Below are 26,212 nucleotides of genomic sequence, written 5' to 3' on the forward strand. Positions count from 1 at the left end.
GAGTTACATTTTGGCAAGTTGAGAAAAAAAAATCAAAGGTACCATACTTTTTTCTTTTCATTTTTCTTTTTCTTTCCTTTTTTTAACCTATCTTTTAAAAGTTTTCCATATTGAAGAAGAGGAGAAAGAGAAAAGGAAGAAAGGGAAGGAAAGAAAGGAAAGAAGGAAAAGAAGAAAAGAGGGAGGGAAGAAAGGAAAGAAATACTGTTGTGCTCATTGTGTGATTGCATGAGCTCCATCAACATCATTTGTAACAAATTTTTGTTGGAAAAAAATTCTGGGTTCAAAACATTTGTTAGTCATATGTTTTGAAATTTGATCTCTCTATAAATTGGGAAAGATTTCTTCTTATTGCAAATTTATTTTATTAATTGTCAAAATGGAATTGGTTGCTTTTTGATACATTGTTGAATTTTTTTTTTTTTTTTTTGGCTTTTAGAGACAGGGTTTCTCTGTGTAGCTTTGCGCCTTTCCTGGAACTCACTCTGTATCCCAGGCTGGCCTCGAACTCACAGATCTCCACCTGCCTCTGCCTCCTGAGTGCTGGGATTAAAGGTGTGCACCACCACTGCCTGGCTTTTTTTTTTTTTTTGGTTGAAATATTTTCGAGGTGCTTTCGTTGTATTGGAGCAATTAAGAATGTTAGCTACTCTTAACTATTTTATCTTTTTTAATCTCAAAAGAGAGTATTTCATTGGGACAGTTGGTCCAAATTAATATAGATTTTTGTATGCTCACAAGTGACTTATTCACATATTTCTTATTGAGGCCTGGGACTCCTGAATATATTTCTAGAAAACAGACTGAGAAAATATTATAGACAGAGAAGAGTAAGGGTATAAGAATAAATTAATTGAACTTCTCATGTCCCCATATCTAATAAGTTCCTGGGTCCCCTTGATTTGCCTTGATGCCAACTTTACAATGTATCTCCTTTTCATGAGGGTTGCAAACGTCGTGGTTCCCCATGCTTGGTGTTTATCTTAGTCACTTTTCTGTTCTTGTAAAAACAAAACAAGAACAAAGAAGCTCTTACAGAAGAAAGAGTTTATTTGGGCTTATGGCTCCAGAAGAATGGGAATCCATCATAACAGGGCAGCAAGTCAAGCAAGCAGCAGACTTGAGGGGAGCAGGACACTGCATGCTCACAAGCCCAAGTGTAAGAAGAGAGCAAACTGAAAGTAGGGTGAGACTATTCAATCTTAAAGTCTGCCCCCAGTAGTGCATATCCTCTAGAAAAGCTACACTGCCTCAACCTTCCCAAAAGAACACCAACTGAACCAAGTATTTAGACACCCAAACCCTCAAGGGACATTTCTCATTCAAATCACCATAATGTTTTTGAAGCCTTAGACACGACCATCATCCTCAAATACTGGGTTGTATTTGGTTATGTCATTTTCCTTGTAAGACATCATACATCACTTAATTAACAACTTGTAGAATTAGAAAACTTTGGGGTTTTGTTCATGGGCTTTTGAAGTCTGGCCTCTTAATTTGCTTTGAAGTTGGTTTTCTGATAATAAAAAGCAGAAGTCTTCCATGTCTAGAAGACAGATCTGTGAAAGCAAGCTTGTATTTTTCTTGTAAAGTCCACGTCCTGGTGTCATGTTTCTTCCAGTCTTTCTGCTCCACTACTCACCAGCTCCTCAGTAGGCCTGCTCTTCCTCCTCACCAGAGCTCCAGCAGTGTTGGCTTGCCATCTTTCTTCATCCCTGCCAGATTTTAGTCATGTTCTTCTGGCTTTCGCTTTTTATTTTTTAAAAGATTTAGTACTAAGAGACTAAATAGTGGCAAAACAGTGGAAAGCCATAATCTTTTTTAAAATTATTTTATTTTAAAATTAATTTAATTTTACCTATCAGCCATGGATCCCCCTGTCCTCCCTCCTCCCGCCATCTTTTTTTAAAACCAGGAGTTATTCTTTTTTAACTTAGTATGGAAAGTAATCAACTTCTCCAATAAATGCATTTTATGGGCTTTACAAAACAAAATGATTTAGTTTATTTTAATATTGTGTACATATATGTGTCTGTATGAGGGTACAAGCACATAAGTGAAGATGTTGGCAGAGGCCAAAATAAGGTGTTGGATTCACTAGAAATATAGGTGGTTGTGAGCAGCCCAGCATGGGCGCTGGGAAGAAACTTTCCGCAATAGCAGTATGTGCTCTAAACTACTGAACAATTTCTCTATACTCTTTGTAATTTTCATTTCCATTGGCATAAACTCATTGTATATAGGGCTATGTTACAGAGGGGACTTTGTCATACAAGCATCTAATATTCTTTGAACATATCTCCCTGTGTCTCCCAAACCCTCCTGTATCTCATCCCTTCCCTATTCATTAATCACTGTTGTTCTTCTGTATTTTCACTTATAGTCATGTCAGTCATATGTATGTACATGATTTTGTATATATATGTAAAACCTAGGAAACACAAGTGAGGCTGACTTAATTCACTGAAAATGATTGTCTTCAATTCCATCAATTTTCCTGCAAAAGACATAATTTTGTTCTTCATTATGTTGAAAGAAAATTCCACTGTGTGTGTGTGTGTGTGTGTGTGTGTGTGTGTGTGTGTGTGTGTGTGTGTATAAAATCACTTTGTCTTTATCTATTCCCCTGTCATCAGACAACTAGCTTGTTTCCCTAACTTAGCCTTTGTGAACAATGCTGCAGTGAACAGTGGTGTTCAAGTCTCTCTGTGATGTGTTGACAGTAATGTCCATGGTTGCTACAGCTGGAGAGGATGGAAACATTATGCTTACTTATGCTTGTTGCCATTTCATGTGAAGTGTCATGACTGGTAACTTGAAGTAGGCTTTCAGTGGTGCCTGAGAATGTAACCAGTCCTTTTTTTTTTTTTTTCAAATGCCCCTTAGTCTTCTAATGTCAACATTTTCCAGTCCACATTCTAAGCTGAGGATTTCCTGGCTGATTTACGGAGTAACTAAACACCTAGCTTTAAGGACACTTACAGCTCCATGTTCATCTTCTGTCCAGTCTCCATGGGATATTTCTGTATCATCTTCAATTTCTTACTTGCCTTTTATTGATCAACTTGCTGAAGAGTGACTGGTAGGCTCTACCCTTTCCTGAAACCATTCCTCTATAGCCACCTCTTAGACACTACACTAACAGAAAATTTTCAGATATCACTGATATCTCAATCCTTTGTCAGTGCTGATCCTTCATTCTTGGCAAATATGTTTTATGTCCTTATCTGTTTTGATAACAAACTTAGTTTGAGAGATTGGCCTCTCCCATTCTTCTGTGAGTATATATTCTACCTTGCTCACAGATGTATCCATTATCACTCTGCCTCGGTCTGCTTATCCTTCCACTTCACCACACTTCCATGGTAGTCTAGGAGCCATCCCTGGACACATCTATGTCATCAAGATCCATGTGTTTATGTGGAAGTATGGGCACTGTAATACAAATCTTGAGTCACCCCATTGACACCACATATTTCTTCAAAGACATGTACCCGAGGCACTTCATAAAAGCGCATTCCTTTGAGCTCATGATTTGGTGAAGCATTCTCAGTTCCATGGCCTTGAGCATCAGCCCAACTTCTCTCTTCATACATAATATTCATGCCATTGTTTTGCAGGGTTCTTCATTGCACTTGGCAATTTAACCAAAGGTCTTGAGCATGGCTTCTGTTCCTGCTATGGTCTATGTTCTCCAACTTTTCTACATTCATCCTTTCCACCTGAGTTGTCCAAAGTTCACCATGAAAATTGTACCCAAAGAGCTATTTTTTTCTGCCTACAGGCTTGCTCAGATTTTCTCTTTTGAAAAAGGAAAAAAGATACAAACATATACAAACTAATCTTCTGCCTGATATTTCATTATTATTGGATTGTAGGAAAACATTGCAGGCCTGACTTCTTCAAATTGACTTTTGCTACTTTCCAGAAAACATGTATTCTATAATAAGCTGGTAAGAATAGGTTTCATTCCTGGCTCTAATTTCTCAAGAGTTTTTTTTTAATCAGTTTAGAATATGAAACTGTACTAGAAGACTGATTGCTCTTTTAGGAGGCTATCTTCACACAGTGATTTGTTCTCAGGGATGTTTTGCATACCATAACTTCTCCTTTTTCACTTTCTTGAAGCACAGGATTGGAAGTAAGGAATGCATCTCTTTGCAGGTTTAGAGTATGTGGTATTTCTAGTACTACTCTAAGCTCTAGGCTTAAGCTAGTGAATGACATCTACCATTGTCCTTACTATACAGTCCAAACCCTAAAGGAGGAAATAGATTTTATATAGTTATATAATCACACAACAAAAATGTATTAGAGAAATGTGACAGATGCTGTTGGAAAAAGAGCCAGTGCATACAATTGAGAGATGATCAGGGATAAATGGCTTTTCAGAAGAAAGAGTCTACCTACAGGTGAGAGATGAGCAGAGATAGATGCATGGCTTCTAAGAAGAGAGTTTATATGCACAGGGACAGATGATGGAAGATGTGTGGCTTCTATGAAGAGAGTCTGTACATAGGGACAGATGATGAGAGATGCATGGCTTCTAAGAAGAGTCTATACACAGAGAGACAAATAATAGAGATACGTGGCTCCTCACAAGTGATGGCTCAAAGAATTTGAAGTTTATTAGGGTTTTTGTGCTTCTAGTATATGAAATAATGAAACATCTCAGCAGGCACCAGCATGGGCATGAATGGGTAGTGTGCAAGGAGCCAAGGAAGGCACTCCAGAAAGAGAAGCAGAGACAATCTGTAGAATAGGCAAGAGCCACTGCATGTGAGGCAGGAAGCATTTAGTGATGGTCAATGGGGATAAAGTAAAGCTAATGAAGTTTCAGAAAACTATGTTTAGATGTATATGTGTGTTGTATTTGTCTGTGTGTATGTGTGCTTGTGCTTTATGAATATTTTAACCACAATAGAGAATTACATGTGGAAAAATTAAATTAAAGTATGTATTGTAATGAATCATGCTTCTAATGTACCTTATAAAATGGGGAAAACTGGGGCTGACTGAAGCTGGGGCTACAGTTTAGTAACCCACTGTTAAGAATACTTTCCCAGCATGCTTAGGATCCTGAGTACAATCCTCAGCACTTCCACAAAGGATTATGTTAAAAAGTGACCACTGAAATGTTTGTAATTGGGGGAAAATATTAATTATGTGCTTATAATTTCACTTTAACAGTGATATGAGAGATATAACATAATTTTATTTTTTATTAATTTCCACTAATCTCACAATTCATATGTTTTTGTTGTGTGGAAAGAAAAGAAATGAAGGTCTGCTCTCCAGAAGTGATGGCCAGGCAGCTAGTCCTTTCCAAGGCAGAACACTGCCCTCTGCTGTTCACCAACCTTGGTTTGTAGGCTAAGGAAACAGCAGCTTCAAGTGTAGTAACCATTGATAAAATTTAACAGACCAAAGATGACTTCAAACTCTGAGATGTTCATTCCTAAAATTTTTAGATATCTGTACTCATATTAGAGAGTACACAGATATTCTCCAGTTTGTGTTCCTCCCACTTTCAAAAACATTCTTTTTTAACCTATGCGGCAATTTATATTTTCTAAACCTTCCCACATTCACTGATACAAGCAATCACATGGATAACTCACTGTCAGATTCCCACATAGCTATGCTACCTCATCTTTTCTAACTGGGAAGAGAGAGAACAAGTCTGAAAGTAAAGCCTGTGGTTATCTTTTCAACAATATAAGTGTGTATAGTATAAATAACCAATAGAATGTTTCATTTTCTAAATAATAAAATAGCTTCCCCTCTATTGTAATTATTAATTTTGGATTGTTCAGTAAAGTTGCTAGTGTGGAGGGTACTTATAATAGAAAATATAAACAGAATGCTTGGACAAGGTACCAATTGTTTGCAGATAGATTTTTCTGGAAGTACAAAAGGACACCGAGCCACGTACTGCTTCCCATTTGATGGCATGGAATGTTCTCAGATCATCAAAAGAGAAGGAAGTTGGGAATTACGGTAATTGTTGGCATTTGCTGTTTCTGACCTCTCATAGGGGACCTTCCAACAGGAATGTTGTTGGAAAATCATTTGATTAAGGGCTGTATAGGTCCCTTCCTACTGTACCGTACATATATGTGTGTAATCTTAAGAAGAGACTTCAAATGTAAACCCATATTCCCTGCCAGAAAATTAAAATAAGCAAACATCTGTTTCCTTGGGTTGGCCTTTCGCCAAGGTTCAGCCTACAGTGACTTACTGCAAAATTTTCACATGATTTCATTTTTTAAAAATTTCCCAGACTATTTCAAGTCTAAAATTATAAACGGGTCCTATGAAAGTATAAACACATATGCAGTTTTTCTGGCTGTGAGGTCAGAACCGAGAATATGCCAAAGATCATTTCTATAGTGTCCAGCTCATAGTCTAAAATAATTTAGCATATTGGAGACTAAAATAGTATTTTCTGGTAACACAGACAGCTTCCCAGGGAGAGATTTGGAGGTGATTGGGATGACACATCATTCTATAGCAATTTAGAGGCTATAGCCAGTCTCCCAGGATATATCAGGTATCTATTCCCAGCATTCAGGACCAACACCATGTAAGGAAGCTCCCAGAATCTCCTCTTTATGTGTTGTCTCCTGTACTGTTTATCCATCTCTTCACCCAGCTCCCTCTCTGCCCTGAGAATGTTCTTCCATGCTGTGCTTGCCTCCCAGGGTGCCTCCCAAGATGACTAAATAGAAAGAAAGGAAAAATACTTCCAACAATAGGGCTCAGATGCCTGCTCTTAGAATTCTTCTCAGGGTGTGTTATAAATCACACCAGTGCAATCGACCATGCTAACTGAAACCAGCACTTGTGTACAATTACTTTTTAACAGCTGAAAATTAATCTCAGACCTATTGTGGTGCATTTGGGTGTAGGTAGAGAATATAGACTTTATAACTATTTTTTCCTAAATTAAGAAGTGAAAATATTAGAAGTTCTGATTTTATTGCTTTAGGTTTGTTGGTAGAGAAATCTTTAGGCTGTCTTCTTTTATAAAGAAATTCTGCCTGGACAGGAGAGATGAGTCAGCATGTAAGATCTCCTACTGCTCTTACAGAGGACTTGAGTTCAGTGCCTAGCACCCACATTGGGTGACTCATAACTGCCTATGGCTTCAGCTCCAGGAGATCTCAGCACCATCTTCTGAACTCCACAAGAATATGTACATGTGCAATACATACACAAGTATACACACACACACACACACACACACACACACACACACACACACACAGTTGAATAATTGTTGAGAGAAAGAGAAATACCTGGTACAAGTGACAAAGGTGTGATTCTTTCTTTACACATTGAATTATTTCAGTCCAGTAGCAACAAAGGTGGTAATATGTAATATTTATTAAACATACATTCCAGGCTAAACACTTACTAGCATTCTTTTTGTCTGATTTTCTTTTCATATATTCATTGTACATGGTCCTTGGTTACATAAAGACGTTTTCCTACCAGGATACGCTTTACCTCATGTTTATTCCCCAGTATTTTCTGGCCCTTCCCTTTCTTCCCTCTCCCATTAGTCACACTTGTTTATTTTCATGTAATATACATCCATGATTTTATATTACTGTATTTGTCTTCCTGAGACTTTACTAAGACTCCTACACATGGTTTCATTTAATCATCAACAAATAGGTGCTATTAGTAAGCCTGTTTTACAGTTAAGAAAGCAAGGGTTTTAGAGAGAAATAGATTTGCCTACACGCATATTAGCAGACCTAAAACTTGAAATCAAGCAGCATGACTTTACATTCTCTGTCTCCCATGACCCCATAAAATAGATATTTGGTACTAGTAAATAAACAAAGTATCTTGTCTTGGACCAACTCTTGCCACCCTTGCTTTCTAACTCCTTGCACACATAGTGCACATGTAGTGAGACCTGCACTGGAGACTGTGTGCTCCCCAGGTTTGCTGCTGAATTATTATTATTAGCAGTACTATTATTATACTATCTACTTTTAAATTTTTTTAATTAAAATATGACATAGTGTCTCCCTTCCCTTTTCTTCCTCCAATACCTATCATGCACCTCCTTTCCCTCCTTCAAATTCTTTAATTATTATTGCATACTTATATATACTCCTTAAATATATAAACACAGCCTGCTCCGTCCATGTAATGACACTTGTACATAAACAATTTCTGAGCCAGTGACATAGCACTGGACAACCAATGGGGTGGGGGTATATCTTTTCTGGGGAGGTTATTTCTCAGTCTCTCAGCATTCCTTAGTTGCCTGTCTGGCGTAGATCCCTGTTAGATTTCCCCCTTCCATTTTAGCATGTCTATTGGTGTACTTTTAAGCAGCCATGTTGTTGGGATATCATGGGTGAATGTTGCCCACCATCTGTAGGAGACACAATATCACAGTAGATTTCCTGGTCCTCTGTCTCTTACAATCCATCTACCCCTTCTTTTGTGATGTTCCCTGAGCCTCAGGTGCAGGAGTTATATTATAGATGTATCAACTGGGGCTGTATATCCCATAATCATTTGGTGTCTGCATTTTGACCAGTCATGGTTTTCTGTAATGGCCTCCATCTATTGCAAAGAGATATTTCTTTGATGAGTTGCAAGAATTACATGTATCTCTGGGTATAAGGTTAAACATTTCAAGTTAGGAGTCACACTGATTTGGTAGAGTTTCAGTTGTACGTGCTTCTCTAAGATCCAGGAATCTACTACTTCCAGAGAACTGGCCATGTATATCAAGTACCATCTCTCTCTCTCTCTCTCTCTCTCTCTCTCTCTCTCTCTCTCTCTCTCTCTCTCTCGGTGTCAGATCTAATGTAAATGCCACTGATTACCACCAAGGCATGCATTCCACTACTGCAGGCCCATGGGGCCTCCTTTGTGCCCCCCTGGTGATTGTTAACAGTTCACAGATGTCATAGCTGTGTAGGACCACTACTTGCTCCCCTCCCTTGGAAGCATCATGGCATCCCTTAGTGCTTATTTTTGAATGAGCTCTACATTTTATCTCCTGCTCCAGGAATCATAAGGAATAGCTTGTCATAGCTATTTTATCATGCCTCATTTCAACCGAAAGGAAACATTGGGTTTAAAATACACTGAAGCTCTGCTAACTGCCATAATTAGGACCAGAGGTTGGGGAATTTTGAAAGGCTTTCAAGCAGAAAAATCATAAAATATTTCATAAATTTTCCATACCTCTAGTAATGTATTTTCATTTAGTATGTAAGCAGTCAAGCTTTCCCACATCTTTTGATGAGGGACCAAAAAAGCTTCTTTTCTGAGGTTGTATCCCCTGTGTGTATTGTAGCTCCAAGTTGCCTTTCTTAAGTCCCAAAAGCCATACTATGGATGACTGCCAATTTTAGTTTCTTTATAGTGGAAATGAATTAGGAACTTGGGAACATTTTTAGTTGAAAGTCCTTCAAGTATGTCACAGTTTTCTATTTGAACGTTTGGGTAATTCAATGAAAGTCTACCTTCATGAAACCTCTTTACAAAACCTATGCAACTCCACAAAACTAGTCTGTTAGTTTCTAAGGAAATGGATTCCATTCCCTCACTTGCCATTGATTTAGTGATTATTTCATTCCCATATGTAACCTGGTTTAAATAGTCCTGGGAAGCAGCAAAACTGACCTTTGATCAAAGTGCACATTGATGATCAGGAGAAAAGAGTTTGTGAAAGTTCCAGACAGGAGTCTGTTCCCTGGAAGACTCAGTGTGCATTAGGCAACGTTAAGAAGAATAAGAGACATCGTAAGAATGATAAGTGACACCATAATGATTTGTAATATAGAAAAATCATGGTAAGATTAGTAGTCAGTAAAACAAGTATTTTACTGTTTGTAAAATAATTTTAATGTTAAAATGTTAGCTGATGGAGAGATGGCTCAGTGGCTTAAATGCTTGACACTCAACTATAAGGACTACAGCTTGGATATCCAGCACTCAGGCAAATGCCAGGAGAGCATGGAGAACAATACTAGCCTTTAAGGAACCCTGACTAAGTAGTTTATCTAAGTCAGCAAGTGCTAGGTTCTACTGAGAGAATCTGCTTTCGTATATAAGATGTGGAGTGCTGGAGGAAGACATGAAGCAGCATCTTCTGGAATACACAAACATACATGTGCACACACACACGTGAACATGCACACACACGTGAACATGCACACACACATAAAAATAAAATGATGTCAAAAATACCATACAAATCATTGGCTTTCTCTCTCTCTCTCTCTCTCTCTCTCTCTCTCTCTCTCTCTCTCTCGCTCTCGCTCTCGCTCTCGCTCTCGCTCTCGCTCTCGCTCTCGCTCTCTCGCGCTCTCTCTCTCTCTCTCGCTCTCTCTCTCTCTCGCTCTCTCTCTCATGTGTATGTGTGTGTGTGTGTGTGTGTGTGTGTGTGTGAGAGAGAGAGAGAGACATAGAAAGATGATAGAAAGGCCAGTAAGAACTCTAGCCAATTCTCCGATTTTATAGGACATAAGACCAAGTGCTTTAGTGGATAGCATTGCCCAAGGATATCTGTGATTGGTTTAGGAAACTGTCATGAGGTTTGAAAATACATTTTTCAGCTTCCTAATCGAAGACTTATGACATTCCCAGTGGGTTACCTACCTAGCTTCTCAGCTCTCGTGTTTTAAAGTGTATGACCTTCATGTGGATTTGTAAATTTTGCTTTGTGATGCTTCTGTCTCTGACAACAAAAAAGATATCAGGTGCTGTACTGAGTAGCAGGATTTGCAAATTCTTGTGTGTTCTCTACCTGGGCAGGCATGTCATCAATCTGTTTCATAAAGTTATCAGTTTAATCGTTACTCTCGACTGTGTGGGAATCAGAGGTTTTACGTGACTGCTCCATGTCACCTCGACAGGGATGTGTCAAAGATTAGATGTCTTTCCCTCCCTTCCCTCATGTGAGACAACCTCCTTAATCATGAAGCAGGAAATTTATTTCCATCATTGCTCAAGCTTGGACTCTCCCCTTCTTGCTTTTCTTCCTTTACGTAAGGAATGTTCATTAGCTTCTGTTTTCATCTGTGTTTTTCCCATACTTATTTCCTAAGCTGCCTTTTAAAAAAAATTTTAAAACCCTAGGATCTGAGTATTTTCATTCACACCTGACATGGTGCTTCAGGAAATAATCTGACATATTAAAGATATATTATTTTACAATCTGTTGTGACTTGTTTACATATACTTACTAGGATTTTTATAACTTACAGCTCATGGTAATTAGATGCTCAGTGATTATCTTCAGGGAGTGAATTCTTTTTGATGCCTACCTACATTCAAAGATTCCCTTTGTCTAACCAGAAAACTTGTGACATAACAATAGTAAGAATGAAAATAAAGTTTCTATAGTTGACTTGATATACATGTCTAATCTTGGAATTAGGTTTAATGTTGATTTCAACAGTATTGTTCATCTTTTTAACTTGTCCATTGGGGTATTACTTTTTTAGTCACCATGATGAGATACTTGAAGTGAGCAAACTCAGGATGGAAAGATTTATTTTAGCCCACCATCGGAGAGCATTTGGTTCTTTGTGTTGGAGAAGCTACGGTAGTGGGGAAGGCATTCCTGTGGGTACTTGAGGTAGCTAGTACATTGGGTTGGCATTTGAGAAATGCAGAGAGAGAGAGAGAGAGAGAGAGAGAGAGAGAGAGAGAGAGAGAGACAGAGAGACAGAGAGACAGAGAGAGAGAGAGAGAGAGAATGAGAATATATATATCTGGCCAGAAGTAGGAGTGAGCTATAACCCCCAAGTCCTACCTCTCTCCAGAGCCTTACTTCCTCAGCATGGCCACACCTCCTAAAGATGACATAACCTCTCCAGACAGCACCACCACCTGGGGCTGAAGTATTCAAACAGACAAGCTTATTGGGGACATTTCACAGTCAATCTGTTGCCTTGAGTCTTCGTTTTAAGATGAAAACAGTACTTTGAAAGTGTCCAACTCTTTTGTCACGATGCCATTCATATCTGTGAAAATTGAAAGCCAGCACACTGGACACTGTCAGAAGATTGCAAAGTTGACTGGATAGAGGAAAGAAGCGGGGGAGGGAAATGTTTTAAAGGGTGTGCTTTCAAAAAGGCAGTGGATATGGTGTGTGGTGGCACACACCTTTAATCCCAACCCTTGGAAGGCAGAGGCAAGTGGATCTCTGTGAGTTGGAGGTCAGCCTCGTCTGCAGAGTGAGACAGAGTGAGCTATTAAGGATACATAAAACTACACTTTGTTCCCCACTGTTCATTGGAGTTGAACACCAGATTTCTATCTAAAGATGGGGCTTGAAGTTTGACTGTCATTAAACAGTGTTTCTGGAATTGTGCTTTCTGAAAGTTAAATATAAATGTTTCTGTTATAAGGGGAGAACGAGATAGAATGTTTTATGTTGTTCTTGGGACTTTTTTGTTTGTGTGTTTGTTTTAAGCCTTGTTTAATCATCTACCTTCATAGGCCCACTGTGGTCTGGGGCTACTGCAGCTGATTACTGAACTGATGAGCTCAGCTTGTTAGTTTAAAACGTCTCCTTTTGTTGGCCTTTGCATAAACCTGATTTTAGTGTTTATTGTCATTATTGAACATTTTTACTTCACCTAATGAAACATATAATTATTATTGTTATACTTAGAAATTTAATAATTTTTTTATATGAAAAGACATGAAAATACCCTTTGAGTGAATCATCCAATTTCTCCACTTTGCACATGATTTAAAACACCATCTCAATGATGGAAGCCCCACTGCCTAAAATTCATTAATAGTCACTCTCTGAACATACAAGTGTCTTTATAGTTTGTCTGCTGTTTATTGGCACAGCATCAGGGTACCTCTCAGCCTCTCATGTGTGGTTGCTCTTGGCAGGTTCAGGGCAATCAAATTTGATTGTTAGTCTTACATTTCATGCTTCAATGACATCCTTAGTTCTTTGAGCCAAAAGGGTGGTGATAAGTTCTTATGCACAATGCAGCTTTTAAGTCTTTCACGATAATGTTCTTAAACCTGAAACCTAGTCAAGCTGGGCATGACTTAATGCCAGTAGGCGATGTGGACTTTTTCTTCTTGCTGTTGTTTTCTTTTTCCAAGCAAGTGCAATGTGTTCATGTTGGCTGCTCAGGTGATCCCAGTCTGCATGTCCTGCTTTGTGCCTGCTTTTTTTCAAAAGGCCTTTGCTATAGAACTATAGAGTATACAGGAAATGCCACAAAGAAACCTACTGCTTATAACAACAATTTTTTTTTCTTTAACTACAATGTTTTAAATCAGTTCTTTGGGAATTTCATGCACACATACAATGTATCCTGATCATATTTACTCCCCACTTCTCCGTCTAGCTCCTCCAAGGTCCACCATTTACCCCATACCCCCTCCCCCACAACTTCATGTCTTCTTTTGTTTCTCATGGCCCACTGAGTCAACTTAACAAGCTATACCATCAACAGCGGCACCCATTTTAAAGTTTATGTGGTGTTAACACTGAATTCCCCTTTTTCTTCTTAAAGATACTTCATAAGATTTTAATATTTTTCTCTAAATATGTGTGAAATACATGGTTTGCTTTTTTAAAAGCTGTTTTTGAAATAAACAAACAAACAGGAACTGGCCAGAGAGCTCACTGTGTAAAGGTACTTACTGTCAAGCCTAAGAATCTGAGTTTAATCCCTGCCACTCACATGATAGGAGAGAACTGATTTCAGAATACTGTCCTCTGGCACTCCCCCGTTTGTCCCATGGTACCTAAATTTTATATATATATATATATATATATATATATATATATATATATATATATATCCACACCCATCATATACACCATACACACACACTCACACACAAATGCACATACCACACTTTCTCTCACACAATACTAACTCACCACACACAGCACACACAACACACATACATACATGCATACATGCACACACAAATAAATGTAATAAAAATATTTAAGACATAAAAATAGGAAATTAGACAAAGTTATTCTCCTCACCAATAATTTATTTTTAAAAATCTAACCTAATTATGGATGGACCTGCTCTGTTTCTTTTTTTTTTGAGATTTATTTCATTGTTAAAAAGCCCTAAAATTTTGTCTTTTCAAGTTCTACTGTGGGATGTCTTTCTGTATGCTGTGAATATGTGTTGCTCTGATTGGCTGATAAATAAAGCTGCATTGGCCTACAGCAGGGCAGGATGGAGCCAGGTGGGAAAATCTGAGAGACAGAGACAGAGAGAGAGAGAGAGAGAGAGAGAGAGAGAAAGAAAGGAGAAAGGAGAGTAAGGGAGATGCCAAGCCACTATCCAAGGAGCAACATGTAATGGGACGCAGGTAAAGCCACAGAACATGTGGCAATATATAGATTAATAGTAATGGGTTGAGTTATGTTATACAAACTAGCTGGCAAGAAGCAAAAAGCCATGGGCTATACAGTTTGTGATTAATATTAAGCCTCTGAGTGATTATTTTATAAGCAGCTACGTGACCACGGGGCTGGGTGGGACTAGAGAAACTTCTAACTGCAAAGTTCAACTTAAAATTTCAAATTTTCACGGAAGCAGTACAGTGTCTTAGGGTATGTGTCTCAATTGCTTTTCTGTCTCTGTGACAAAAAAAATCATGTCAAAAGCAACTAATAGAAGAAAGAGTTTATTTTGGCTTATGTCTCCAGAGCTATATGAATCCATTATGCCAGGTGAGGCGTGGTGACATTCTTACCTGCAAGCATAAAGCAGAGAGAGCAGAAGGGAAGTGGGGTGCAAGGCTGTGAACTCTCAAAGCTTACCCCTAGTAGTGTACTTCCTGCCGTAAGGCTGCACCTCCCCAGAAAGAGCCACAAACTGGGGACCAAGTATTTAAGAGTCTGAGTTTGTGGGGGACATTTCCCATTCAAACTATCACATGGCTTATTTGTAGTAGGAAAGTACAGGTGGAGAGAACAATTTCCATTTCAGAAGAATGCCCTGGGTGATTTTTTTTGACAAGTATATGAGATAAACTTGAAAATATGTGTTGTTAAAAGAGGTACTAGCCCAATCTGGTGGTATTTTTGTGAATGTTGTCATAAATCATGTATATCTGCATGACATATGCATAATTATCCTGAAGCTTTTAACAGTGCATTTAAATTTTCACATTGATTTATAAATACTTGGTCCTGGCTAATTTTTTTAACTCTGTCAAAGTTTGGTAATAATAGGTGATTTTGTTCAATTGTTTTACATTTTAATTGTTAGAGAAGAAGATAGTTTGTTTTGTTTTGGTTTATTTCTTTATTTCTTTATTTTTAATACTAGGGCCACTTCATATAGTTCAGGCTTGCCTTAAACTGGCTATATAACTTATGGTGGGCTTAAACTCCTACCTCCTGTGTGGACTGGCAGGCATTCATTGTCCTGACTTAAGATCAAGACACACATACAACAGCAACAACAAAAAGAAAATTGCAGATTAATCTCTCTCATGAATGTATATATAAAAGTTGTTGATAAAATAATTGTGAACTGAAGTCAAGAGCACATCAAAGAGTATCCACCATGATCAATTTGACTTTATCTCATAGATGCAGGGATGGTTCAACATATCACATCAATAAATGTAGTCTACTTATTCTAGTTAGGTCTATACTACTGTGATAAGACAGTGACCAAAAGCAACTTGTAGAAGAAATCATTTATTTCAAATTATAGTTTATACAGACTGTCATGGTGAGAAGTCAAGGCAGGAACTTGGAGGCAGGTACTGAAGCAGAGGCTGTAGAAGAAAGCTCCTATGGCTTTGCTCAGCCTGCTTTGTTATTACAGCTCAGAAAACCCACCCCAGGAGTGACACCACTTCCAGTGGGCTGAGAGCTCCCACATCACACATCAATAAAGGCAATGGCCATAAATTGTCTAGAGGCCAATTTGATGGAGAAATTTTGTCAGTTAAGGGTCCTCTCCCAGATAATGCTTCCTGTGTCAAGTTGTCAGAAAACTGATCAGGATACCAGCACATAAACAGACCCAAGGGCAGAAATGGCAAGATCATCTCATTAGATATGGCAAGCCTTTGGCTACATACAATTTCCTTCCATGATAAAAGTCCTAAAGAATCTAGGGATACAGGGACCATGTGTCCACATAATAAAGGCAATATACAGCATGCCTATAGCCCATATCATACCAGATGATTATTTACCAATTCCCCTTTTCCATATTATTTTCCTTTGATTAATTTTTTAGAGGCCCGTTACTTACTGTGTTTTGTCTCATATAGTTTCCCTCAGACTTATTCCTTTATGATGCATTTTCTTATATAGATGTTTCTATCTTTATATAGACAACCCTGTTACAGGTTTCCTTGGCAGTTTTTGAATTCCTATCTTTAAAGTTTCTGTCTGCCAGATTATAAAACACTCTTTCACACTTCATTTTCATCTTATAATTCTATACATTTAATTTTTTCAGATCATTGAAATTTAAGTCTATTGTGGAGAAATTATTAACACTGTAATAGCTTCTTATTGAAAAGCTTTAGGGTTATTATTTCTATCTATATTATTATATATATTATTGTTTATACCACAACTGTGACTGAAATTTTATAACTGCTAATACAGAATTGTTTGATGTACATCATCTCTTTTCATTCTTACATTTACCTTTAGAGTTTATCATTAACATTATGGTTGATTATTATGTTGTTGTTATTATTGTTATTGTTGTTTTGCTTTTTTCTTGTCTTGTTCTGTTGTTTGAGAGAGTATATCTCCATACTGTCCTCAAACTCATCATATAACTAAGAGTGACCTTGAACAACCTCTCCCAAATGTTGCGGTTACAGGTATTGCCCCCATGCTCACTTCCAGAACTCTTATTATTATACCTAAAAATCACAGATGGAAGATATAGGGACGGGGAAATTTTAGTGATCTGATAGAGACTGTGGTGCTGGAAAGTACTAGATTATGAGACAGACCTGGATCTAAATGCCTGGATCCAAGACCTGCCTCCCTGATCATTATGATGTGCAGTTTGAGATTACATAGTTCCTTGTGCCTAACGCCATGACTGCATGGTAGAGCAAATGGTCCTTTGCTATTGTTTGGAGGCTTCACCTTGCCACGTGGCCTTCCCTGAATACCCCCTCTCTTCTAATCTTCCCTGAACAGCAATGTGAGAACAGTTGCCCTCACTTCTTGTTTTAGTTTTTGTTATTGTTTCCTTTCCTTCTCTCTCTTCTTCCCTAATGGCTCTGATCTGATGGACACCTGGCAAATTGTAACAAATGTGTCACAAAAGTAGAGAACTGAAATCTCATCTTCTCAACCAGGAGAGATGGAGTGTGAATTCGGGCCCAAACTTGGTGGCTTTTCATGTCTGTCTCTCAAACTCCTTGAATCCCTACCACATACCAAGCTCAGGTATTACATTAAAACTTTGCTGGGAGCAAGCTCTTCTTGTGTGTTAATGCCACTTTCAAAATGGAATTTTCCAGGGACAGTAGAATGAAGAACTCTTCATGAGGCATGTTTGATGGTGCTTTCACCCTCAAATTCTCTGCCTTTTAAAACTGGGTGTTGGTTGGTTCAATCTTTTGTTTCTTTGGCATGGGATGGCAGTGATACTGACATCTAACTCAGAGCTCAAATGTGTTAGGCAAGTGCTGTCGTACCAAGATGCAACCTTAGTGCTGCTTTAGTCTTGCTATAAATGCCCATTCCTCCTCAAGCTCTTGCTTTGAAAAACGTGTCTCTGATGGAGGAAGAAGCTGCCACATGCCTTCGCACAGGGGGAAGGCTGTAGGTGAAGATAATATGTTATGAGTTTTTAACAAGCTGAAAGAAAAGCCTTGGAATATTTTCAGTGCAAAGAAATGATGAGTGTTTAGGGGATAGATGTACTTACCCTGATTTGAATATTATACAATATGTAATCTATTAATATATCACATGTATAACTGTTTGAAATGTTTTTTAATATTTATTTATTTTTATTTTCATGTGTGATGTGTGTGAATGTTTTGCCTGCACACACACACATACACACACACACACACACACACACACACACGTATATATGTATGTACAGCAGTGGTTCTCAACCTGTGGATCATGACCCCCACATATCCTGCATATCAAATATTTATATTATGATTCATAACAGAAGAAGACTTGCAGTTATGAAGTAGCAATGAAAATATATGGTTGGTGTCACCACAACATGAGCAACTGTATTAGAGTTGCAGTATTAGGAAAGTTGAGGACCACTGATACACATCATCTGCATGAAGTATGGGAAGAGGCCAGAGGATGGCACCAGACCAAACGGAAACAGAATTACAGATGTTTAGGAGCTGTCGTGTGGGTCCTCTGTAAGAGCAATAAGTGCTCCCAAACACTGAGCCACCTCTCAAACCTACATGTACAATTTTTATGTGTCAGTATATATTTTCTAAAAATGCAACTTTTTTTTGAAAATCATGGACCCACAAAAACAACCATGCAAATTTGACTAAGTGTCAAAACAGCAATGTGACTTGAACTTCGTTGTTCTGAAATGCTTAACTCGATTTACTTGCTTTTTACTTATAAGAAAGTGCATAAGTAAGACAGGGTCTTGCTACATAGCCCAGGTTGGCCCTAGAATTCTTCATCCTCCTGCCTCGGCTGCTTGTATGTCAAGTTTATAAATGTGCACTACATGCCTGACAGCTGTTTGTCTTTCAGCCAGAAAGCCTGAATTGGCTCACTTCGCCTCCACACTTCCACCATCCTTGACCTCTTGCTTTGGTGTCCCAGTCAGGAACCAGCATCACTGTGGATATCGCCGTGATGGGCGAGGCCCATGGCCTCATTACTGACCTCCTCGCAGACCCTTCTCTACCCCCAAACGTGTGCACATCCCTGAGGGCCGTGAGCAACCTGCTCAGCACCCAGCTCACCTTCCAGGCCATCCACAAGCCCAGAGTGAACCCCACTGTAACCTTCGGTGAGAACTATACCTGCTCTGATTCTGAGGAGGGCTTGGAGAAAGACAAACTGGCCATTCCCAAGGTAGGTGTGGCATGAAGGGCTTGGTCTGAGCGAATCTTTCCACAGTCTCTAAGGTTTCCTTCCTGCCACTTGTGAGCAGTCTGAGACAGAACCGTCCTGTGGAGACTCAGGACCCCCCCCCCCCCCAGTGGTTGCTGTGTAGCCCAATTTGCTTCTTGCTCCCACTGAACACCAGGCACGGCTTACTGCTGCCTTCCTCATGACTCCCGTGTTGTGTTTCTCGTTCAATGTTCCAGGATAGTGAGAGATGAGATCTGGCCCGTACTGTTCCATCCCCGGCTTCCACATGCCTTGATTCCTTCCGTTGTTTTACATAAAAGTTAAGGATCTAAAATGTGGCTCGTAACAAAGTGAATCTTCCTTCCAGCGCCTGAGAAGAAGTCTGCCCCCAGGCTTGCTGAGAAGAGTCTCCTCGACTTGGACAACCACCACCTCTGCCACAGGTCTGCCCACCTTGGAGCCTGCACCAGTGCGGAGAGACCGCAGTGCCAGCATAAAGCCTCACGAAGCACCTTCACCCAGGTCAGACTCCGTGTCTCCTCAGAGGAGTGATTTGTCCAAAGGGATTTGTAGAGTCTGAGAGAAGAGAGGCCCAACCAGAGTTACTGAGAAGTGAGCTTTGAACATACCAAATGTGCATGCTTCAATGCTGAGAGTTTAGGGCCTGACTGGCATGACCTTAACTGTAAATACTAAGCGTGAGTTGGGATGACCCCTGCTCCTATGGCACTGCGTGGAAAAGGCTAAGGCACAGGACACTTGACCTGCACTGAGATCCATACTGAGAACTTTAACTTGAAGGCATCTAGTCTGATATTTACATATGATCCTTAACATGGCCTGTCACACCTGCTGTGCCTTAATTCCTGCAGAATTAGTAAGAATTATAGATCAAAAGTATATATCATCTTAACAACACTTGGATATATCCAAATCTTTTAAATTTCCTGTGTGCATGTGTGTCTGTATATGTGTTTATGTGTGTGTATATGTGAGTAAATATATGTATATGTGTGCACATGTATATGTCAATAAATGTGTAAATATGTGTGTATATGTGCTTATATATGTGTATATATATGGATAGATGTATATGTATATATCTGTGTTCATGTATGTATATTTGTATATGTGTGTGCTTATGTTTGTGTGTATGTATGCATATGTATGTATGTGTATACTTGTGTGCATATATGTCATATATGTGTGTGTGTGTGTGTGTGTGTGTGTGTGTGTGTGTGTGTGTATGCATACTCATACACATGCATGTTTCCTGGACAAATGCTCTTACCCTGAGCCATACTCTGAACTTTACATTTTATTTAGTATATTAGTAGTATGTTGAATTGCAATTTTATGTGTAAGTCCACTTTCCATCACTGGCCAAGTGCCTGATATAGACTAAGGATTATTTCAGTGGTTCCCATCTGTGGTCTCTCAGATTTTGCTTTGGAGCTTTGGAGTCATAGTACATCCGGGCAGAGGAGCTTGAGCACCTTGTAGCTGCCAGGACAGACAGAAGGGAGAGGATGCAGGAGAGAAGGGGAAGGCAAGGGCTCACATCCTAGCATGCCCTGCAAGGGAACAACCCCACTGACCTAAGTACCTGGAAGCAGGCCCTACCTTTAAAGTTCAGTCTCTGAAGCTACAGACTAAGTCTTTAACACACGGCCCTTGTGGGAAATTCAAGATCCAAATGATGTTAGTGACTGAAAGGCAAAAATTAAAAAGGCTAAAGAAAAGGTAACATTAGGATCTAAAATGATTTATAAGAAAATGCTACTAAAATGTGCTTTTAAAGGGGGCTACTTTGTCTCTGCTTTACAACTTAGAAGAAAATTAGAATACTTTATATGACTTTAATAATTATAATATTCCTTACCCTATAATTTCAGAATTATGAAATATATATCAGCTTATATTGACCAAATGAGTAAAAATATCTGTATTTATCCACATCTGTGTGTAAATATTTAATGACAATGTCTGAAATAGTTTCCATTTCACGACGACAAGGTGGCAAGCTGAGCATGGGAATGGCAGTTCCCCAAATCCTGAGACTTGAGTGAGGACAGACTTCTTTTTCATTTAGTAAAGTTTTACTTATCCACACATACAGCACAGTGACTGAACCTGTTTATGTGTCTTTACCAGCAACTGGGGCACCTTCACCCTTAGCATTCTGTGTATAAATTACTTGAGCCCTCCACTTTGAAACCCAGTAAGCTCTCCACCAAAGGGCTCCTGAAGAACTGTCCTGGCCAGGGAGTGCATAGCCACCCTCTCAGACCACAGCCAAGAGGATCAGCGTATCACTGGGAACACTGTGCAGATTTCACCATGTGATGGCCTTGTTAAACAGACTGGCTACTTGAATTCCCCTCTAGTTTTTCCTTTAGGCTACTTCTTTTCCTTGGCCCTGCCCCAGACATTTATTGTTTCTTTGTCTTTCCTGAATGACTGTCTGGCATTTCTCTACTTATTGTCCTGGAGTGACCCTGATAAAGCTCAGAACACAGATGACCCCAGCATCTTCACTAAGATGTTGGACCAAAGGAAGATCTACTCACAGCCATCTCTAACCCCCGACCCCTGCTTCCTTCATTTAGAATGTAAATCGCTTTCTTCTACATAAACATTTATGTTCTGACTCAAGACCATCAGGTGTTTCTTTCATAAACCATAATTGTTAGAAACTATAAATCATAATTCCACTCTATGGTATTTCCTGGACTTTAGTAAAACTTGCAGATGTCCTCACAGGAGGAGACATACACTGTTTGGTGAGTATTGAAATTCTTTGAGGTTGAAATAAAATATCATTGGTAGTATTTTTCATTTCTGTACTAGCAGATACAGTAGGAATGTGAGGAATCTTGTTCATGCTTAGACACACTAGGAAGCAGTGAAATCAGGCCTGGTCCAGGAACCTGAGTCAGTTCCTAATCCTCTAGGTCCAGCTCCCAGGGAAGTACTTCCTCCAGTCAGGTTCCCCTCCCAAAGGTTCCACAGCCTCCACAGTGCCACCAACTGGGACCAAGTGTTCAAACATGAGCCTGGAAAGACATCTATCTGACATTGCCATTGCAAACTGCAATATTTCTTGCCTTACTTTACCTGAAGCTCCATGGTTTTCTATGCAGAAAATGACTCTGAAAAATATATTGATGCTATCTCAACACCTTTGTTATTTCTGGTCAAGTCTGATTTCTTCCATTCTTTCTTCATGTGGTAAGTGAAATTAGAGGCTAACAATGAAGTCATCATGTAAGCAAATGAAGGAAGGGAGGAAGGAAGAAAGAAAGAAAGGGAGGGAAGGAAGGAATGTTTTTAATCTCTCCTCCAGTAGATCTTGTCATACTGATTTATAAAGTAAGTGCTCAAATACAAACATTTTCACACAGATATGAACTAGCATGTACCACCCATTTCCTTCATCCTAATGGTATTCACAGATACCATGCTTGTGGATATTTTTTCCACAGCATAGCTACTCCTTAATTTCACTATGCTGTAGAAAGTTAGATGTAAAATCTGAGAGTCGTACAATAGTTCCATCATTATGAAGTCATGAGCCTCATGCTGGTGAGAGCTTACCTCTTCAAGGGAAAACCATGCACATGAAAGCAGCATTGTACCATCACTAAATGTGATGGTTTTGACCTTAATCGTAAACCAAAGTTGAAGTCCTTTCTTATTCAGGAGAACCATTGCTACAGTTGCTGATTGGTTTTGACATAAGGAGTTTTAGTTTCTTCCTTTTTCCCATTTCTATTTCTTCTTTCCCTATTTTTTTTCATTGTGGTTCCTCAGGGACTTAATGATCCAAGCAACTTTAGAAGCAGAAATAAAAACAACCAATGTAGTGGAAGCACTCAGGAGACAGAGACATGCAGAACTTTGTGATTTCCAGGCCAGCCAGGGCCACATAGCAAGACTCTGTCTCAAAATAAAGAAACAAACATGCCAACAGTTTCTGTGGCTGTTGGATGCAGGTAGATAATTTCCCTCTGGAAAGTAAAGTAATGTCTGCTGCAAAGGACATGGGATTGAGAGTCAGAGAAAGTGAACCACATAGGCATGTCCTCCAAGAGACCCTGAGTTATCCTGAGCCTCATACCCACCCACAAGAAGGATTTAGAAAATAGAACTATAGTGTGTATATATAGTGTTGAGGGGTACATTAGATGGAAGAGTGCAAATAGATGCTTTAAGAATAGCCCTTGGAGAGACAGAAATGGCTGATGTCATACTCCCAGCCATTCCAAGTTTATCTCTTAACTGACCCTGAGCTTGGTGAATCAGATGTAATAGAAGTCATAAACTTCATAAAAAGACACTCCTAGCCAACTTAGAATTGAAGATAGAATTATTACACAGAGAGAGATGTAGATGTAAAAGGACCTTTGGTGAAGAGGGCTGAGATCTTTTTTCTCCTCTGTTGCTTCAGAGTGAGTAGCCACTTCCTCTCAGCCTCTTTCCTCTGCAGAATCTGAATTCTTACTGCTCATTAGTTCTAAGCAGGGGTAAGCCAGCACTGGTCATTGAACAACTGACAGCTACCATGAGGTTCACACCAAGTTATATGCAGACGTGACCCTGAACTATAATGAATTTAAATAGCATACATTGATTTATGCTGACTTCATCACATTCCATTTTATAAACTTTTTAATTTTATAAATTAAAATAAAATAAAAATAAAATAAAAAACACATTTAATTGTTTTTTAAAAACACTTCTTTTGCCTGCATGCATGTATATATGCAAAATATATATAGTATACATTGGAAGTCAGAAGAGGGTATTGGATCCTCTGGAACTGGAATTATATATAGTTGTGAACTGCCGTGTTGGTACTGGGAATCAAACCAGAGTCCCCTTTAAGAGCAGCCAGTTCTCTTAACTGAGCCCTTTCCCTCTCTACAGACCCCTTTTAAATGTTTTATTGACTATAAAAGAACACAAGTAGGCAGTTTTTGACTGAGCTTCAAAAAATGATATATTTTTTAAAGATATTAAATGATGCTAAGTTCTTCAAAAAGACTACATGGATGAGTAAGAATTTACCAACTGTATAATAATCTAAGAAATGAAAAGACAGAAATATATATTACATAACATTTTCACAGTCAATCTTAGCAGTTACCCAGGCAAGCAGAATGGTTGAACAGAGACCAACACCACAAGGAAATCATGGACTATCTGATACATAAAGTTTTTTTTAATCTCATTTACAAAATTCCAAGCATTTGTGAAAGGCTAAAGATGAAATTTTTGAAAACGCCTTGAAACAAGCATTTTGCAGGCTTTAGATGTTCTTGACAATGGCTGAAATTTAATTCACCCTTCAAATGTCTCTTTCATCATGTATGTGGTAAGTTGTTATAAAAAGTAAGAGCAAAAGGAGGCTTTTAAAATATAATCATTGAAGAAAAATCTCATGGAGGAGGGGCTCATGAAGTCTCATCCCTAAGGGGCTCTTGGCAATTGATGGCTGCTGGGAGAGGCAGAATTCCTGCTCTTTGGGACCATCTCCAAATTATACCTCACTAATTATATGTCTTACATGACAAACTCTATACATCCATGATTCATAATTCCATCAATGTCAAGATTATTTACAATATGCCACCCAGACAGATCGGACACATCCTGTTCAATCTGCAAATTATAGATTTTAACCTTCACCGATTTACTGGTGCATGAAAGGACACACAGGTGCTAGCAAAACACAAACCAAGCACTTTTCACTGGGAACAGTCCCAGGTTGTCAGCAGAACTCCCTGAAATCTGTTCTCTCCTGAACTAGCATGGATAATGTTTCTGTTTCCACATGTAAGGTTTGAAGCAGTACATAAAGAGGGATTTTGGTGTGGAAGACCTCCAGGAATCCTATACCACTAATTACATAGCTTCTGTAATCTTCTCTAGGCCCAATCCTCTGTGGATTGATTGATTCCAGATTTGTTTACAGGGAGCAACTTGGTGAAGCAAGTCTATGTTGATAAATGCATTTCCTAGGTAAAGAGGACCTATTACCTCTCTCCTAATCATAAAATCCGTATGTTAGCACCATGCCCATCACGAGTGTTTTCCGATGGGGCATGACTGGGTTATCACGTTCTTTCCAGGGTGTCACCAGTAAAGAGGAATCTTTGGATACTATTATAGGCTCCTGTAACAGTTTTCTTTGTAAGCCAGTGCCGAGTTGCCAACAGAGAAATGGCAGGCAACAGGTCTGCTGTTCATGCTCTACTTGATGAGTAAATACTGCAGCAAGACATCATTATTGAGTAGCTTGATAAAATGTTAATTATTGAGTGTATATTCACCAACAATATTGTATAACAAAGAGCACTATGTCATAAGCATTTTGTCACTCTCTGATCCTATTTGGACAGTTGCATCACAGCCAATGAATTTTCTAGACAGATTTTGGAAAATCTGTAAGGGACATGACTACACATGTAGGAGAGTGTGTTTCATTTTTATGAATTGCATGTATTGGGAACATCTTTGCTCTTGGTAGACTGTGTTTGATGAGAGACAAATAGATGTAGCAGAGGTGGAACTCAGCTTATTTTGTCATTTGCAAGTTAAATGGTTTTTGCAGCAACCTAGGAACAAATACTTAGATTGGCGTGTCTGTTGCAGAGGTGGTGGCTGAGTTCTGGAAAGATGTGCTCAGTAATGGATGAGTAATCTCTCTGTGGTCTTTAATTGCTGTCTTTGTAGTGCTCTCAATCCCGACTCTTGGAATACCCCAGTGTCGATGACTCTCACCAAGAGCAGGTCCTTCACTTCATCCTATGCCATCTCTGCAGCTAACCATGTAAAAGCTAAAAAGCAAAACAGGCCAGGTAAGCAATGTACACTCCAGGTGTACAGTCTCATTTTCTGTATTGCGATGTTGTAATGAACTGTGGCATTAAATGAACAATAAAGTTTTAGTTAAGGGCAAGTGGAAGGAATTAGGGAATTCACCTCACTTAATCTAAGACCAGGTTCTTGCTGGGATCTGTAAATTGGGTTTAGTGAGATACAATTATGATTCCAGCATTTAGGAGGTTGATGCAGGAGGATCAAGAGTTCCAGGTCTTTGGAGCAGGAGGGTTGACTCAGTGGTTAAGAGGGCTTGCTGCT

At 39.0% G+C, this 26,212-nt stretch overlaps 1 protein-coding gene across 5 annotated transcripts in view; it reads left to right on the forward strand.

The window, feature by feature from the left end:
• Pde3a (phosphodiesterase 3A) overlaps positions 1-26,212 on the forward strand; it is a 284,628-nt gene that overhangs the window by 206,575 nt on the left and 51,841 nt on the right. For 3 of the 5 annotated variants that reach the window (XM_052720552.1, XM_052720554.1, XM_052720555.1), the window contains exons 3-5: positions 18,812-19,066; positions 19,434-19,588; positions 25,805-25,929. In XM_052720552.1, coding sequence (XP_052576512.1) covers positions 18,812-19,066; positions 19,434-19,588; positions 25,805-25,929 — 535 coding nt within the window. The remainder of the gene's footprint in view (positions 1-18,811; positions 19,067-19,433; positions 19,589-25,804; positions 25,930-26,212) is intronic. The other 2 variants (XM_052720556.1, XM_052720557.1) reach the window with 1 other exon arrangement.

This window comes from Peromyscus californicus, unplaced genomic scaffold (assembly GCF_007827085.1).
Source record: "Peromyscus californicus insignis strain IS unplaced genomic scaffold, ASM782708v3 Scaffold_6__1_contigs__length_162567912, whole genome shotgun sequence".
Lineage (NCBI taxonomy): Eukaryota > Metazoa > Chordata > Mammalia > Rodentia > Cricetidae > Peromyscus > Peromyscus californicus.